Here is a 15,330-nt window from a genome sequence, read left to right on the forward strand (position 1 = left end):
CACGTTTGGACAGCTCTCGCAGACAGGTTTGACAAGTCAGTAAATTCATTCTTTTTTATCACAACTGGAATCACCAAACTCAAGTATAAATTACAAGGAGACTGGCATCGCAATCTTGGTGCAAACTGGTATATCTGGCAGGCAAACCAATTTAATCCTACAAGAAGGCTACAACCGGCTAGGAAAGGTAGGGTGGGGATTCTTCTTACCACAGAAGAAGAAATCAACCTGGCTCCGGACGGATGGGTGCGCACTGCACGCCGGCGACGACGACAGGGGAGCGCGGCCGCACTAGCGAGTGCTGCGTCAGTGGTGCAGGGGCAGAGAGGAAGAAGTATTAGGCGTATTCTTCCTTTAGGACTGTATATGGGGGTACAAGCCTAGCCTAGTACGACGGGCCTGTTTGGATGAACTAAAATTCGGTGCTAAACTTTACCACCTATTAGCACTTTATACTCTATGCTGAAGTTCTTGAGTTCGGGCTAAAGTTTAGCTCACATTATTACCACTCCTATTTAAAAGGAGCTAGTGCTAAAGTTTAGCACTTTTGGACATTAACACTTGAATCGAAACACCATGTGTATAGCGAAGAGGACTTGAAGGATGGAAATCTAGGTTGGAAATGTTTATGAGCTATATCAAATATAATACCGCCTTCGAAAAAACACTTCTATCTCTGCAGCAGCATCTCAACGGTTGGCACGAGTGGTTAATACATTTTCTTTTTTACTTGAGCACATAGGTTGCAATCATACTTCGGTTGGCGCAGTTGGCCAATACATTTTCTTTTTACTTAGGCACATAGATGGCAATATACTCTATGGATTGAGAGCACGTGCTGTTATTATGCCTGAACTTTTGTCAATTCTTTGGTAAGACCGTTTATCTTGGTTATGCAGAGATCACGAGTGTTTCAAGTTATTAGTGTGATATCTATGCAACGTTCCAAAAACTAGTAAAGCTTCACATAACACCAAAACGTTCCTTCAAAAGAAAAAGCACCAAAACGCTTTCAGATTAAAAGCAGATTCCTTCCATTGAACACAGCTTTTTTTTTCAACATTGAACACTTTAATGCCTCCTTCGAAGCGGCGACGGGGACACAAGCTCATTTGATTTTTGGGACCGAGACATAAGCAGATTCCTTCCATCGATTTGGGACCGAGACAAAAGCAGATTCCTTCCATCGAATAAAGCTTTTGCGGCCCATGAGCGCGGCCGAGGGCCAGACCCAGTAAAAGAGGCCCACAAAAGAGCACATTCTGCCCTGACTAGTTCAAATAACTTGCCTCTACAACTAACAAATCATTTGCCGCATGCCCGCATACCAGGTTACTCAATGCAAAGCCCAACAACACAACTCCAGTGTTTCCAAGTTTCCTGGCACGCAGACGACTCGGTAACAGTGAGCACCTCATGATATACAACCGTACATGTTATTTGAATACAATCTTTCCAACTGTTTAAAGCCTCATTGTACAATCTTAAACATGCACTCTGGTACCTTGGCTACTGGCTAGTGGCCTCAAAAATGTAGGAACCCAGGGTAAGATGTAACACACTATCAAACGCTACCATCTCCTGACGTTTTCACTTCTTCCCACCACCAGACACGTTGAACTTGAAGAAGATAATGTCCCCGTCCTGCACCACGCAAGTCTTCCCCTCCTGCTTGTATTTTCCAGCAGCCTACAGTACACATGGAGTTGGACTTCTAAGGCCAAAACTCAACACAAGTAATTGAATAAGAACGGTTGTTCAGGGGAGGCACACATACCTTGACAGCAGATTCACTGCCCAACTCTTTAAGATCATCAAACTTCATTACCTGACCCACAAAAGTAGATGCAACAATCACATACTTCTTCAAGCCAGGATTAATTGATGTTTATCATAGTGAAATATAACCAAGTGCAGGCCAATTTGGTTGTCTGAAACGACAATAAATTTTGACTGGAGGGAGTAACTACCTTTGTTCAAACATGAATAGAGCTCTAGTAAAAGACAGACCTAAGTTCTACAAGATTCAAGTCACTGTTCAGGCTTTAAAAGGGCGAATGCATCTTGTGTTTTTCAGTGGTAAACGTGTGCACAAGTTTGAAACACCAAATAAAGAACTTGGAGTGCTGTTTATCAATGAACATCATCGACACAAATATATCAAGAGGTGAAAACAAGTTACTTTAGAAGCATCTAGATTCAGACAATCAAAATGTTCAATTAGGACAACTATGTAAAATCAGGTACACATAACTTACAGCTGCTGTAGATCACAATTATCAGCTAAGTAAAATAGCAGAGGGTTACCTCAGCACATATGAAGCCCCTTTCGAAATCAGAGTGAATTGCACCAGCAGCTTGAGGGGCCTTAGTTTGACGTCTGATCTGCCAACACTTGACCTGAACAAAGAATTCACAGGTGTCACTGAACCAGCTAATTAAAATTCAAACTCCTAATGGAAAAATGAACACTATTAAAGTTCAATAAAAAGCAAATTAATGGCAGTCCATCCAGTCTTGACATTTCTTACAACAAAACACAACTACCTGCAGACTAATTTGGCTGTCTGAAACACCATGTAATATTGACCTAGGTAGTATACCATTTTGTACCAGGCACGTTTTGTCCTGTTACATTTTAGCAACACATAACAGAAGATAGATTCTGCTGCAGTGAAAGAACAAGTACCTCATCAGGACCAGCAGTGAAAAAGTATATCAGATGAATTGCTGCAAAACCAGTCTTGATAATTTTTGGGATCATGCTGCAGGACATAATAGAGGAACTTTTTAGTTGAAATTTAGAACCAATGAGTGAACTCAGAAAGTTGTCAAATAACTGACACTTTAATCAGTTAATGAGCGAACTCAGAAAGATGTCAAATAACTGACACTTTTAGGAAAATGTTTTTTATTTTACAAATACTTGGCACTTCCCTAGCATCAAGTCTTGTACTCTCAAAATGCCCCCTGCTTGAGATAATATTAAGGGATATTTTACCGCATTTTAACAAAAAAATTATTGCTTAATCATGTGTATTGGTCAAAAGTTGGCAATTATTTGAAAGCTGGGGATGTACATAAAGAAGAATTACTTCAACTTAATATTTGCCTTGGGGGTGAATATTCCAGCTTCTAAAGTTTTAGAATTTAAATGTAAATTGTTCGAATTCCATGAATAAGAGAAATAAAATCGTGGTGTTAAGAAGTTAGTTTGTCTTAGTAGAAACTGCCACCTCATGACATAGGTCCAATACGCATCACTACAAGCATTTAGCACAACCAAGCTAACCAATTCAAATATCACTGCAAGTTAACTTGCCTTGTTAGTTGGTTTTCAGCACAATATTTGGCAGCTTCGTCTTCTGGCATATCCACTAGTTTTTGTTCAAAAGCACAGCTGAAAGGAAGTATGGTTTCACCACCATGTTCCTGCACCCTGAAAAAATATATTTATATTAGGCCATCTGTGCTTATAGCGCTGACGTTTACAGAACATACACAACCAATGGAATAGATCATATTTTTTATCAGTACAGTGGCTCATCTGTGCTTATAGCGCTGACGTTTACAGAACATACACAACCAATGGAATAGATCATATTTTTTTTCAGTACAGTGGCTACGACAAGCTATACCATCTGTGTAACATGTATAGAAGAATTAAAAAAAACCAAGGTTTTTCTGTTCAAAAGTAAAAAATATAGTTCTTTGGCACACGTCACTTAACTGATGTATTGTGGTCCATTTATCCAATTACACCACAAAGTTCCACCATGAACAAAAAACAAGATTTCTTAAATCTAGATTCCATTTACAGCTGATGTGGGTCTACACTAGAAGCTAATGAGGGACCAACTTGCTAAATTGAATTAACATCTGCTATCAAGTGGGATCAAAATTTTAAACCCTGGTATTTGTATGTGCAAAATTTGACAAAATCTAGGGTTTTGTCACTTTGACCACAAAACCTAGCGCTTTGGGAAGTATAATCTTAAAGAAGTAATACCAAGCATGTATCTTGGGTAGAAACTTGTTCTTTTTCCTCTGGAAGTCCTTCTCACTCATATTCACCTGCACAAATAACATATTGGTTTAAAACATACAGCACCCAAGTCATTTAAAAATGGTCAGTCAAGCCCTTGTGAAAGGCCTTGTAAAAAATCCATTGTAGAAGGCCATATACGGTTACAAAATTTAGCCTATCCATTTCAATTATTAATAAAGGTTCATATCAAAAGATCGAATCAGTTCTGGAAAAAAGATCCCAGTCCAATGGTTAATTTATAACCAAATTTGGTTGAATGTTGGCTGGGTCCATTCATAGAAAAAATGCATTCTCTTCTGCTACGACACATGTATGATTAATTCGATATCAGAATACATCATATACGAATAATAATTTTAGAACCATTTAAAGCAAATGAATGACCTAGTACTAAGTTGCCTTTCATATAATATGACAATGTGTAATGGCTCCAAATAAATGTTGATAACAGGAAGGAGAGAAATAGATACAAGGAAACAGAGCAGAGAGCATTGCAGAAAGGAGCGATGTCGTAAAAAGCACATGTTAGACACTTCCACCTAAAAAAGGCACATATAAAAAGAATAAAATCATATAGCTGTCTACCTTTTTTTCCTTAGGGCACCTGCAACAGGCCTACATCACTCTATAGCGGAGCCACGTCAGAGAGAAACTAAGAGAGAGAAGAAACTGTCCCTAGATGTAGCGAGAGTCGCCAGCACGCCACTCCACGCCATGCTGGCCCCACAATGCGCTTTCCTTGCACCGAGCGGGCCTAGTGGAGATGGTAGCATGGACAGGAGAGACGTGCTGCGCAGCTGCTGGGGAAGGCGGGGGCGCGCATGGTGGCTGCCGCAGGTGGAGGAGCGGCCGTGGCTGCTGCTGGGGTGGGGCAAGCTCGGTATCCTACAGCGTGGGTTGAGGCGGCGGCGCAGAAGGAGGAGGTGCAGCAGCCGTCGGCACCAGAAAGGCCTGGGAGCATAGGCTACCTGCAAGGCAAGCCATGGTCGCCGTCGGGGTGCGCTGCCGCAAGCAGCGCGAGTCCGTAGCACTGTCGAGTCGAACTGCTCGCAGCCACCGCCGGGGCATGCGGGGGACGGGCGCGCACGGCTACTGCGGCCGTCCACTGCTGCACAGAGCCTTGTGGCCTTGCTCGCCGGCCACTGCTGAAGCACCGAGGAGAGCACAGCTACAGGCAACAAGAGGTGAGGGGTGTGGCCGCCAATGAGACTTCGAGAAAGAAGATTCTGATGAACAAATCTGACACGCGCGTGGGGTCCATATAATGTTAAATGTTAGAGTAAATGATATAGATAACCTATTATGTGAATTGTCTACCATGCTCTCTATAGCTGATGTGGACAATGTTATAGAGAGTTGCTCTCTATAACTGTTGCGGGTGTCCTTAGAAACCCATATACAACAACAACAACATAGCCTTTTTTCCCAAGCAAGTTGGGGTAGGCTAGAGATGAAACCCGAAAGAAATAAGTTCAAAGTTCAGGCACATTGATAGCTAGTCTCCAAGCGCTCCTATCCAAAGCTATCTCTTTAGAGATATTCCAATCCTTAAGGTCTCTCTTAACCGACTCATCCCACGTCAGTTTAGATCTACCTCTACCCCTCTTTACATTATCGACCCGCTCAAGAACCCATTACGCACCGGCGCCTCAGGAGGCCTTCGTTGGACATGTCCAAACCCATATGATACCCCAATTAACTGTGAGTCCGAATTAAGCACCATGGACATGGAGACATTAAAAACATGAAAAGAAAAACATCAAGTTTCTCATAGTAGACAGTTGACAAATAGAAAGGGCATGTAGATGAATAAGAACCCATACCAAGTAGACAACTGGCTTTGCGGTAAGTAGCTGGAAGGTATTCAAGATCTCAATGTCAGCAGCTTTCCAATCGCCTAAGCGGACATCTTTCCCATCCTGGAGATGTTTTATGACCTGTCGAGAGATAAAACCCAAGTTACCAATAAAAAATATCTCATTTTCAGTTACATTTAGGGTCGCTAACAGATACATGGCTATGAGGCAGAATTGAAGAAGTAATCGGTGCCCCACCCTCTCACATAATTCATGTTCAATTTTGAGCTGCTTATCATTGCTCCTCTTCATTGACTTCTCAAGGTCCTCAATTTTCTTATTCATGAAATCTATATCCTGCACAGAAAATACAATCAACCATTGTCAAAAGAAGCTTCAAATGTTGTACAAGTGATGCTCCAATCAACAAAAATCCTATTAACCTTTAGTCTGAGCTCTTCACTAATAGTTTCCAAATCTCTAACAGGATCTACTGTGTCATCAACATGAGTAATTTCTGAGTCTTCAAATGCCCCTGAAAACCATATGCAGCATTCAATCGGTTAGAAGGTATAACAAAGAATGTGTAGTTAAATTAGTAAATAAACCTTGGTAAAGAACATATATTCCTTGAATGGAATGACATGAGCAATTAACCTGTTCATTTTAGTCTACTTTCGAGCTACAACATTTATAATTTCTTTATTCTGGAACAAAAACTATAGTGGCATCAGCAGACAAGAAGAAACAAAAAGGGAAAGAATGAAACCAATCACACGTTAATCGCAAATATTCTTTTGCCTCACACTGAAATAATATGATAACCATATTATCGCTAAATGTCAAGTTAATTCTTCCATTTTATATGACACGACGGGCTAAAGAAGTATTAGATCAATAAAACAAATTATAAGATTGAAGGTATCTGTAAAAATCAAATGGATAATGTGCAGCATAGTGGTGAATGTTTACTAAAATGAGGCATAATTCACTAGAATAATAAACATTAACAAAACTAGAACAAAAACATACTCAAGACATGAAAGATTCCATCAACAGCACGTATATGGGACAGAAACGCATTGCCCAAACCATCCCCTGCATGAGCTCCTCTAATAAGCCCAGCTATGTCAGTTATTTCCAGATATGCAGGCACCTGCATAGAATTTCCATGGTCACAATACAGCTGAAATGTGATTTCAATAGTCACTTTTCATCAAAACTTAACCTACTTTATGAGCAAAGAGAAGAAACAGACCTCACTCTTTGGCTTGTAAAGTTGGCAAAGCCAGTCAAATCGCTCATCTGGAACATTCACACGTGCCTCATTTGGTTCAATGGTACAGAAAGGGAAGTTCTCAGCTGGGATTGCGAGCTTTGTTACTATGTTGAAGAAAGTTGATTTGCCAACATTCGGCAACCCAACCTGCAGAAACATCAATCCAGAAGGTGTATGAGGCCTCATCTTAGAGCTTACATTGTCATTGTATCAGGGACAAACAGGAATAAATCTAGTTTACTAATCTAGCTACTCCTAGGCACATGTGAACCAAGCCTACTAGTTTGAGCAATCCTATATCCCACAGAAACGAAGGATATGTAATCCTATATCCCACAGAAATGAAGGATATGTATGAGTCTTCCAGCAGTACTCAATAATGGAGCAAGTTTTAATACATCGAAATCATTGAAACTCTTTACTAATCTAGCTACACCATTCCACCATGGGATGGGAACCACTCAAATTCCACTGCAACCACACCAAGGTTTTTCTGCCAAGTTGTATCCCCAACAACACATCAGCTAAAAGTAAGAAATAAAAAACAAGAAGCACAGGAACTGAGGAACCAATAATAACATTGGCACTTCTGTCTTCCTCTTAACTCTAGTAAATCACTATCCGAATCTAGTGGAGGAATCATCCGGCACTTCAAGCTTTTCTATCATTCTAGTAAATCACTAATTAGCCGTATCGTATGGAACAACAAAAAAAACAAGACGACCGAGGCATCCAAACCAAATCCCTCCGCCCTAACCTGGAACCCGTGCACCACCCACAAGCACATGTACCGCGCGCCTCGAATCAACTCACTACAAAATTGCAACCCAACGCTCCCATTCACAATACGAAAGCACGGAGCCCCTGTAAACAACCCAGATCGTCAGATGAGCACGGACGGCGGCGACCGCAGCCGGGCCCGTAAACCCCAAATCCGCTGCAGCCGCGCTGAGATCGGTCGGCCCAATCGGAGACGCCTCCGAACGGCACGAGATCCATCCACCCGCAGCGGCTAGAACTAACGAGGAAGGGGAGGGAAGCGGAGCGGAGGGGAGTGGGGGTAAGGGGGCGAAATTGGGCTTACGATCCCGATCTTGAGGTGGGAGGAGAAGCGGCCGAGGATGGGGCGCTCGGCCGGCGCGGCGTCCTTCTTCGCCTTGGGAGGCATCGTCGGTGGCGGGCGGCGGCGATGCGACCGGGAATGGCTAGGGTTTTTGGTGGGAAGCGGAGGGGCGGCGGCGGTTGCGGCTGCGGCTCGAGTGAGTGGGAGAAGAAGGCCGCTGGGCTGGGCTGGGCTGCGAGATGCTGTGGGCCCCTTTTCTCGGAGGGGGTTTTGCGGGAAGGGGTGATTTCTGTTTTGTGCCAAAAGAAGTCCATAGTTTCACTTTTTCACATTAAAATACAACAAATAAATACTCCTCATCCTTGATCTCTATCAATATTATCTCTAAAGCAAGCAACATTTTCTTGATCCGTCAATTGAAATCCAGACAAACTAATTGGAATTCTAATCAAAACTTAGACAAATTAATTAGAATCTCGATCGGAACACAAACAATCAATGTCTCACACTATCACAACACAATCTGTATATGAAATGAACGAATACAAAGTTGATATTATTACATAGATCTATTATATTATCTGTAGCAATACACGGGTACTATGCTAGTCTAATTCTAAAGAGCAGACTGTTTCTCCGGTACATTAACTTTTGGTTCATCATAGTGGGTCCCATAGCTTATATATCTATATATAGTTTTTTGATTTCTTGATAGTCTTGCGCTGTTTGGCGGCTGAACGCGCGGCCCAGCGCTATCGCTCGCCCTCCTCCTACCATGCTACCCCAATATGTCGTCACTACCGGAAATATTATGAGTTACACGAGTGATTGACAGTCAAACCATCGCATAAGGTTGAAAAAAAAATCACGTTGCTGGAACAATTGTTCCAGCTTTAATAAAAATTGTTCTGCGTTTAAGAAAATGTTCCATACAAAACTCATCGAACTGTAAGCTTGCTTTAAAGATTTCATCGTAGCGAATATAATGGTGCAATCGAATTTTGATTTAAATAATATTTTTAAAAAATGTGACCGTGGGACACCTTAACTATGGTCACACGTACGACTCCTAGCAGCCTCCGTTGCCGCGCTCTCTCCTCGTTGCTTTTGCCGCTGTGCCGTCCCTGCCGCTGTGCATGCGCCCTGGACCCAGTTGCACCACGCGACACGGTGCAGCTCTCGTCGACAGACTAAGGTTGTCACCAGTTCTGTGGAGGACGGTGAGCTGGTGAAGGAGTTGTCCAACGTCTTCTTGGTGCACCGCAGTGGCGGAGCTCGCCAGGAATTTTAGCTGGGGCAGAACTCACTTTTGTCCCTACATGCCAACCACAGCCGCCGCTTCCTAGCTCTCCTTCCCCCTCCATCCCTTGGTTTAGTGTCACCAACTTTGCCAAATTTATCCTAGGCATTATTATCAACCTGAAATTGCTTCCTCTTGCTCAATTCCATAGTTTCCCATTTGCTTCCGAACTGAACGGAAGGCTTTGGCAAGCATTCCACCAAACACAGCGTGCACTTGTTTGCATTGGCATTTCAACGAACACTTGAGGGACGCACTGTGTAGCAACTAGCAAGCGACTGCAGCAAAACGAGAGGTCGAGAGCTCATATCTTCTGAAATGTTTTTGGCTCGGTGAAGATGGAGGAGTAGATAGCCCGGCTGCATTACCCTTGCTGCCTGGTGCTGTTGCCGCCGCTGACACTCCACGTCCCCGGCCGTGTCCAGCAGGAGCATCCACGCCGCCGCCGGCACCTTGCTCTACCGCCTCCCCATCCATGAATCAGACCGGGGCACGGCCAGCGCACAGTGCGGAGGCGCGGGGCAGCAGATGGAGGGACCGAGGGAGGGGATTCAGGGAAGGGAGCATGGCCGCAAGGAGCCGGCAGGCGGCGGCCGGCGAGCTGTCGAGCGGCCGAGAGGATTGACTGAAAGGAGGAGAGGTGTCGGGCCACGAGCTTCATTCAGCAGTCACTGGGCCAAAAATAAATGGGCCTACTAGCCACTAGCCAGGCACCGGCCCAATGCCGTATCGCCGTCTTCTACCTCTAGCAGCAGATAGCGCCGCTGCTTCCTGGAACGCCATGGGAGGGACCGAGGGGAGGTTCTGCGCTTCTGCTCCGCCAGTAGCTAGGGCAGCTGCCCCACCCTGCGTGATGGGGAGCTCCGCCTCTGGTGCACCGCCTCCTTCACCACGGCGTCCGGCAGACCTGGTGTATGTGCGCGCCGTCGGCAACTCAGCGCCTCACATCGAAATAGGCGATGTATGGCGTGTCGGGATCCATCCAATTCCTCGCTGAGTCAGGATCGATGTTCCTCAATTCAGATTTTGCACGGTTCAGTCCTGCTGATACCTATTATGCAGTTTCAGTTTCCAGCTGATTCTACAAAACTCGACGATGAGGAATGACTCAAGGCGATCCTTAACATCAAAGCAACTTTAAATTCAGATTGCTTAGGGCTCAGAAAATTAATACAGGAAGTTTCGCTGATGTTATATATACTGCATATTTGAGTAGGCGCTTGCATTGGTTTCCTTGGGGGTTGAGCTTCAGTGCTAGCTTTAGTATGGTTAATGTTTGGCATTGGAGTGCATATCAGCATATGCTCGAATTACTGAAATCCAAAGCATAATTAGTACTCTGATATTATCTCACTATATTTTTATTCCTCTTTTTGTGTAGGGATATATATTACATTAAGCTGTAGCAGTATGTACTAGCTACTATATTTCTAATCTAATTGCATGCAGTAGGTGCTGTGATAGATTAGATTATCATGTTTCATTAATAAGACTAGTTTTTATTGAGACAATTATTTATATTTTTGTAGCAATGCACGGGCATATTTGCTAATAAGTAATGTCACTGCTGGAAATGGGCGACTACAAAACTACTCGATTGCTTGATTATTGTGCGCTTGATCGGATATGGTCTAGCACGCGAAGACTCGAGGATTTAGACTGGTTCGGGCCTGAAAATGCCCTACGTCCAGTATGGGGGGGTGGTATTCTTGCTCTATTACTCTCGAGCCCAGGTGCTCAAAGTTCAGAGGGGAGCTTACAAGCTGGTCTAGTAGTGTCGAACCCGTGGGAGTCCAACCAACCCTTTTCCTACGTGGGGGGCCTTCCCTTTTATAGTCCAAGGTAGGGCCCCCATTTACAGTTATCTAGCGTTATGCCTTTGCACCGTCGGGGCGCAAATCGTCCTTGTCAGTCGTCGGGGCCCACTCAGTCGGTCAGGAGTGGGCGAGGTTGATCCTGGCGATCTTCTGGTGCAAGGAATGATCCTGGCGATCTCATTGAGCGGTGTGTCCCCCTGGCGTTGTCCCATCATGGCTCAGTCGGGGCGGCGCGACTACCCGGTCGGTCACTCGGGGGTCTCCTTCGGTCTTGTCCGCCGGAACCTGAGTTTCTTACCTGGGGGGCTATCTTACGTAGCTCTGTCACCAGACGGCGCGCTTGGTGAGGGCTATCTTACCGAGGCCTGGCCGGGGGCGTCCGGTCACGATCGCTGGCGTAATGGAGTGGTGCGCAGAGGCGACCATCATTACGGCGAGGGGAGGCAGCGTCTGTGAACGCCCCCTCCCGTTGTGTCAAGGGGCCCGCGCGAGCAGCGTTGTCCCCTTGTCAGGGAGGCCTGCTGGCTTGGCCCTTGGCGCAAGATAAGGAGAACCGACGCCTTGGGTCTTGCATGGAGGCTGTCTTGGCCGGCACGCCTGTCAGGGGGCGTAGCGCCCTTGGAGCGCACGTCTCAGGACACCAGCATGGCCTTGACCCAGAGCGCTAGGTCGGGGGGCCGCCACGTGTCCGGGAGGTTGGGCTCCCAGACCCATTCGCTTAGCAGCGAAGGCAGTTCCCCGTGCGGCTTATCGGGTCGTCCCGTCCTTGGCCCAATAAGTCTGCTCGGCCTTGCGTCACATAAGTTGGGCCCGTTAGGGACCCCTGGTTTATTCCCCATCAGAGGCCCCCGAGCGGTTCTACGATTTTAAAATAATCGTGGAGCCGCTGGTCTCGGCTTTGATGGTTCCTAAGCGGGACGTCCCATCCAACTGCTCGCGCCTTCAGCTTTCGGCGTGCGCTAGGCGAGGCGTGACGGGGTCAGGCCCGTCTTGATGGCCAGCTGACGGGTTGTGGAATCTCGAGGCCGGTCATCACGTCTTGTCGTTGTACCGCAGACGCCTCGTTTTCCCCCGCTCGGGGCCGCCTCCCATTGGTGGGTCGTGCAGCGATCGTGCCCCGAGTGGCGCGGCAGTTGCCGGGCGCATTGGCGCCGTTCCATTGGCGTCTTTAAGAGTGAGTTTGGATAGGTGAGGGCTCTTGGTGTGCCCCATTCTGGCCGGCCCACTGATTGCTGGGACCGTTGGTGCCTTCGTTGGCCTATAAATAAGGGGATTGTGGATACATGGTTCCACGCAAGTAGACGGATCATGGATTTCCATTCGCCAGTTCTCTTCCTCGCACCCCACACCCGTCCTCCAGATGAGAGTGGGCATGGCTCGTTTTTCTGGTGCTAGATGAATGCTTGCGAACGGTGGGGGATCTTCTTTAGACGCGCACTTGCTATCGTGCTCCTTCAGCTAGTTTCGTGTCGGCGTTGAGGAACGGGGGTGCCGCGGGGGGAGATTAGGCGAGCCTGACCACTGGTTCCCTTTCCAAGGGGCGTGGTATTCCTTGGCGCCGGCGTGGGCGGAGGCGTGGTGCTGCAAGTGGAAGGTGGAGCTCTCGGAGCGCCTGACCTCGCGTCGGCTTTGGAGTCTCCCTGCGTCGTGGCCTCCCGTGTCGCCCACCGCTATGGGACTTCTAACGAGACGGGCTCCGGGGGGAGGAGGCGGCGAACACCCTAGATAGGACCCTGTGGGTTCTCCTGAGCGTGTCCTTTGCTTCTTACCCGGGGTGGTTGCCGTCCCCGTCCTTTGCAGCTTGGGGGACGAGGCCATAGCTAGAGAAGGCGTTCTTGGAGTGCCTTCCCGCCTTTTTCTTTTGGTTTCCCATTTTGGGGGAAACCTGTGGATTTGATCCTTTGTATTTGTGTTTTTCTTGAGTTGGGATCGGATCGCCCCGACTCGTTGTAATGGCTTTTGGCCAATTATCTGAATAAACCTGATGTGGAAGTAAATCTGCTCTGCACGATCGGACTTGGTTCCATCGTATCCGTTGGATGATACTCCGATGCGCACTGCCTTGGGCGGGAGTCATCTTTTTCACGAGTGACGGGCTCAAAAGAGAATCGTTGTCCTTGCTTTTGCTCCGTTCATCGTCCTTGGGTTCCATGGACCTGTGGGGTCTGTTGATGCCCAAGGAGAGGTCGGGAGCGGTAGGGCTCTGGCGAATGCGTAATAAGTGACCGGCCCATGGGGCCTGGCTCGCCTTCGGCCCGGAGGGGGAGAATTCTGGTCGCGTTTCGACGACGCGTCTCTCGGAGACCCACGTAGTCTGGTGGGGCCCATCAGCCTGAATCCCTCGGCCTTTTAATATGCGGAGTGAAGGGTTTGTCTCTTTATTTACTTGCCCCCCGACCCCCTCTCTCCGCCGCCTTTCAGCATTCGCCTCCTTCTCTGCTCTTGCTCGCCGCCCCCCCAGCTTCCACCCTCCTTCTTGTCGCTCCGTTTGTGGTTTAGGTGTGACCATGTCACTGTGGAGGCCGTCTTCTGTGACCGAGGCCCAGCTCGTGAGGCTGGCCGCGGAGGGGCCGATTCCTCCCAAGGATGTTGCTCACTGGAGGGCGCCGCCGCCTGGAGAGGTAAGTCCTCATCCTCGCTCCGACGAGGTGGTCACCTTCCGCATCTTTTATGCACGGGGGCTTGGCCACCCTGCCCACCCCTTCCTGCTGGGCTTGCTGGAGGGGTGGAAGATCGGACTGCATCACCTTAACCCTACTGGGATGCTGCATATCGCGGGCTTCGTGATGGTGTGTGAGGCGTTTCTTGGGATAGATCCCCATGTGGATCTATTCCGGGAGATGTTCGTTGGCCGCCCGGTCACGCTGAGGCGTGAGGCCGGGGCGTCGCGCTCGGAGACGACCATCGCGCCTGTGGGCGGCTTCGGCTTGCAGCGGAGGCCCGGGAAGACCTCATACCCCCGGTATACTCCTGTGGACAACAACCAGGGGTGGCATGATGAGTCGTTCTACATCCGGACTCCCTCCAGGAGGGAGGAGGCATTCCCGGCGTTCACCAAGAGTGCCCCGGAGAAGCAGGACAATTGGATTTGGGGGGCTTCCCGGAGGAAGAAGAACAATGTGGGAGTGATCGAGGAGGTGCTGCAGGGTTTGGTGGCCCGCGGTTTGGACGGCGCTTGCGTTTTCGCCACCATCTTCCTTCGCCAGGTGCGCGTTCTATCGGCACGGCGAGGGAAGATGTGGGACTATGAGCGTGACGAGCCGCAGGAGGAGTTGCGGGATCCAGCCAGCTCTGGGCTGTGGAGGTGGCTTGACGGCCTTTTCGCGGGCAAAGGTCGCCGTCCGATTGGCGGTCCGTCTCCTTTTTGGATGGGGTCGCCCCCTAATTCGGTAACCACCAGTCTGGTTTTTCATCTCTCGCTCCTCGTTGTAATGTCCTGGTCCCCATCCGTCTCATTTACCATTTGTATTGGCAGGGATTCGGCAAGCCCAAATCTCTTCCTCATCACAACAAGAGGCCGAAAGGAGCCGCTCGCCAAGCCAAGCAGTAGAGGAAGGCCGCGGAGAAGAAGAAGAAGAGGGCGCTTCGTGCCCGGGTGCATGAGAGCCGCGAAAAGGAGGTCGCCAAGCTTATCCGTGAGGGGATGGACCCCGCGGAGGCTCAGGACTTGGTCGATGCCCAGATCCCGGAGGATCCGGAATCTAGATCCGATGAGGAAGAGCAAGAGGAAGAACCGGAGTTGCCTGGGGACGTGGACTTTGGTCCGGACATTTCCCCTTGTGGGATGAGCGAGTCCGGGGCCCCCAAGCGCGCCCGTGATGAGGCGGAGCCGGAGCCGGCGAAATGGTTCCGAGGTGAGGGTCTGGGTGCACTGGGGGTTGTTAACGACGTCCCCCGGGATGCTGATGACATGTCCACCCTGAGCCGCAGAGAGGCTGATGGACCGCCGCCGCATATTGCGGCGCCCATCGCGGCGCACCCGCCTCCTTCGTCGTCGACCGAGGTTGCCCTTCCGAAGAAGACGACG

The 15,330-nt window shown here is 48.1% G+C and overlaps 1 protein-coding gene across 1 annotated transcript; it reads right to left on the bottom strand.

Moving 5' to 3' along the window:
* Positions 1-1,368: 1,368 nt before the first annotated feature.
* LOC120679054 (obg-like ATPase 1) lies at positions 1,369-8,410 on the bottom strand. Its single transcript, XM_039960545.1, has 12 exons — positions 8,208-8,410; positions 7,103-7,270; positions 6,877-7,000; positions 6,288-6,379; positions 6,103-6,201; positions 5,872-5,985; positions 4,010-4,074; positions 3,323-3,439; positions 2,690-2,765; positions 2,308-2,400; positions 1,778-1,828; positions 1,369-1,689 (listed from the first exon to the last, which is right to left on the bottom strand). The coding sequence occupies exons 1-12, from the start codon at positions 8,289-8,291 to the stop codon at positions 1,591-1,593; spliced, it is 1,182 nt and encodes a 393-aa protein (XP_039816479.1). The 5' UTR covers positions 8,292-8,410; the 3' UTR covers positions 1,369-1,590.
* Between the last annotated feature and the right edge of the window lie 6,920 nt (positions 8,411-15,330).

This window comes from Panicum virgatum, chromosome 6N (assembly GCF_016808335.1).
Source record: "Panicum virgatum strain AP13 chromosome 6N, P.virgatum_v5, whole genome shotgun sequence".
NCBI classification, from domain to species: Eukaryota; Viridiplantae; Streptophyta; class Magnoliopsida; order Poales; family Poaceae; genus Panicum; species Panicum virgatum.

What these genes read in the sequence shown, in the direction of transcription:
- LOC120679054 (XM_039960545.1), bottom strand. Translation starts at nt 8,291, where the DNA reads ATGCCTCCCAAGGCGAAGAAGGACGCCGCGCCGGCCGAGCGCCCCATC. An exon ending in TTTACAAGCCAAAGAGTGAG is followed by an intron (nt 7,001 to 7,102) that starts GTCTGTTTCTTC and finishes AATTCTATGCAG; the next exon opens with GTGCCTGCATATCTGGAAAT. An exon ending in GCAGTGAATCTGCTGTCAAG is followed by an intron (nt 1,690 to 1,777) that starts GTATGTGTGCCT and finishes TGTGTACTGTAG; the next exon opens with GCTGCTGGAAAATACAAGCA.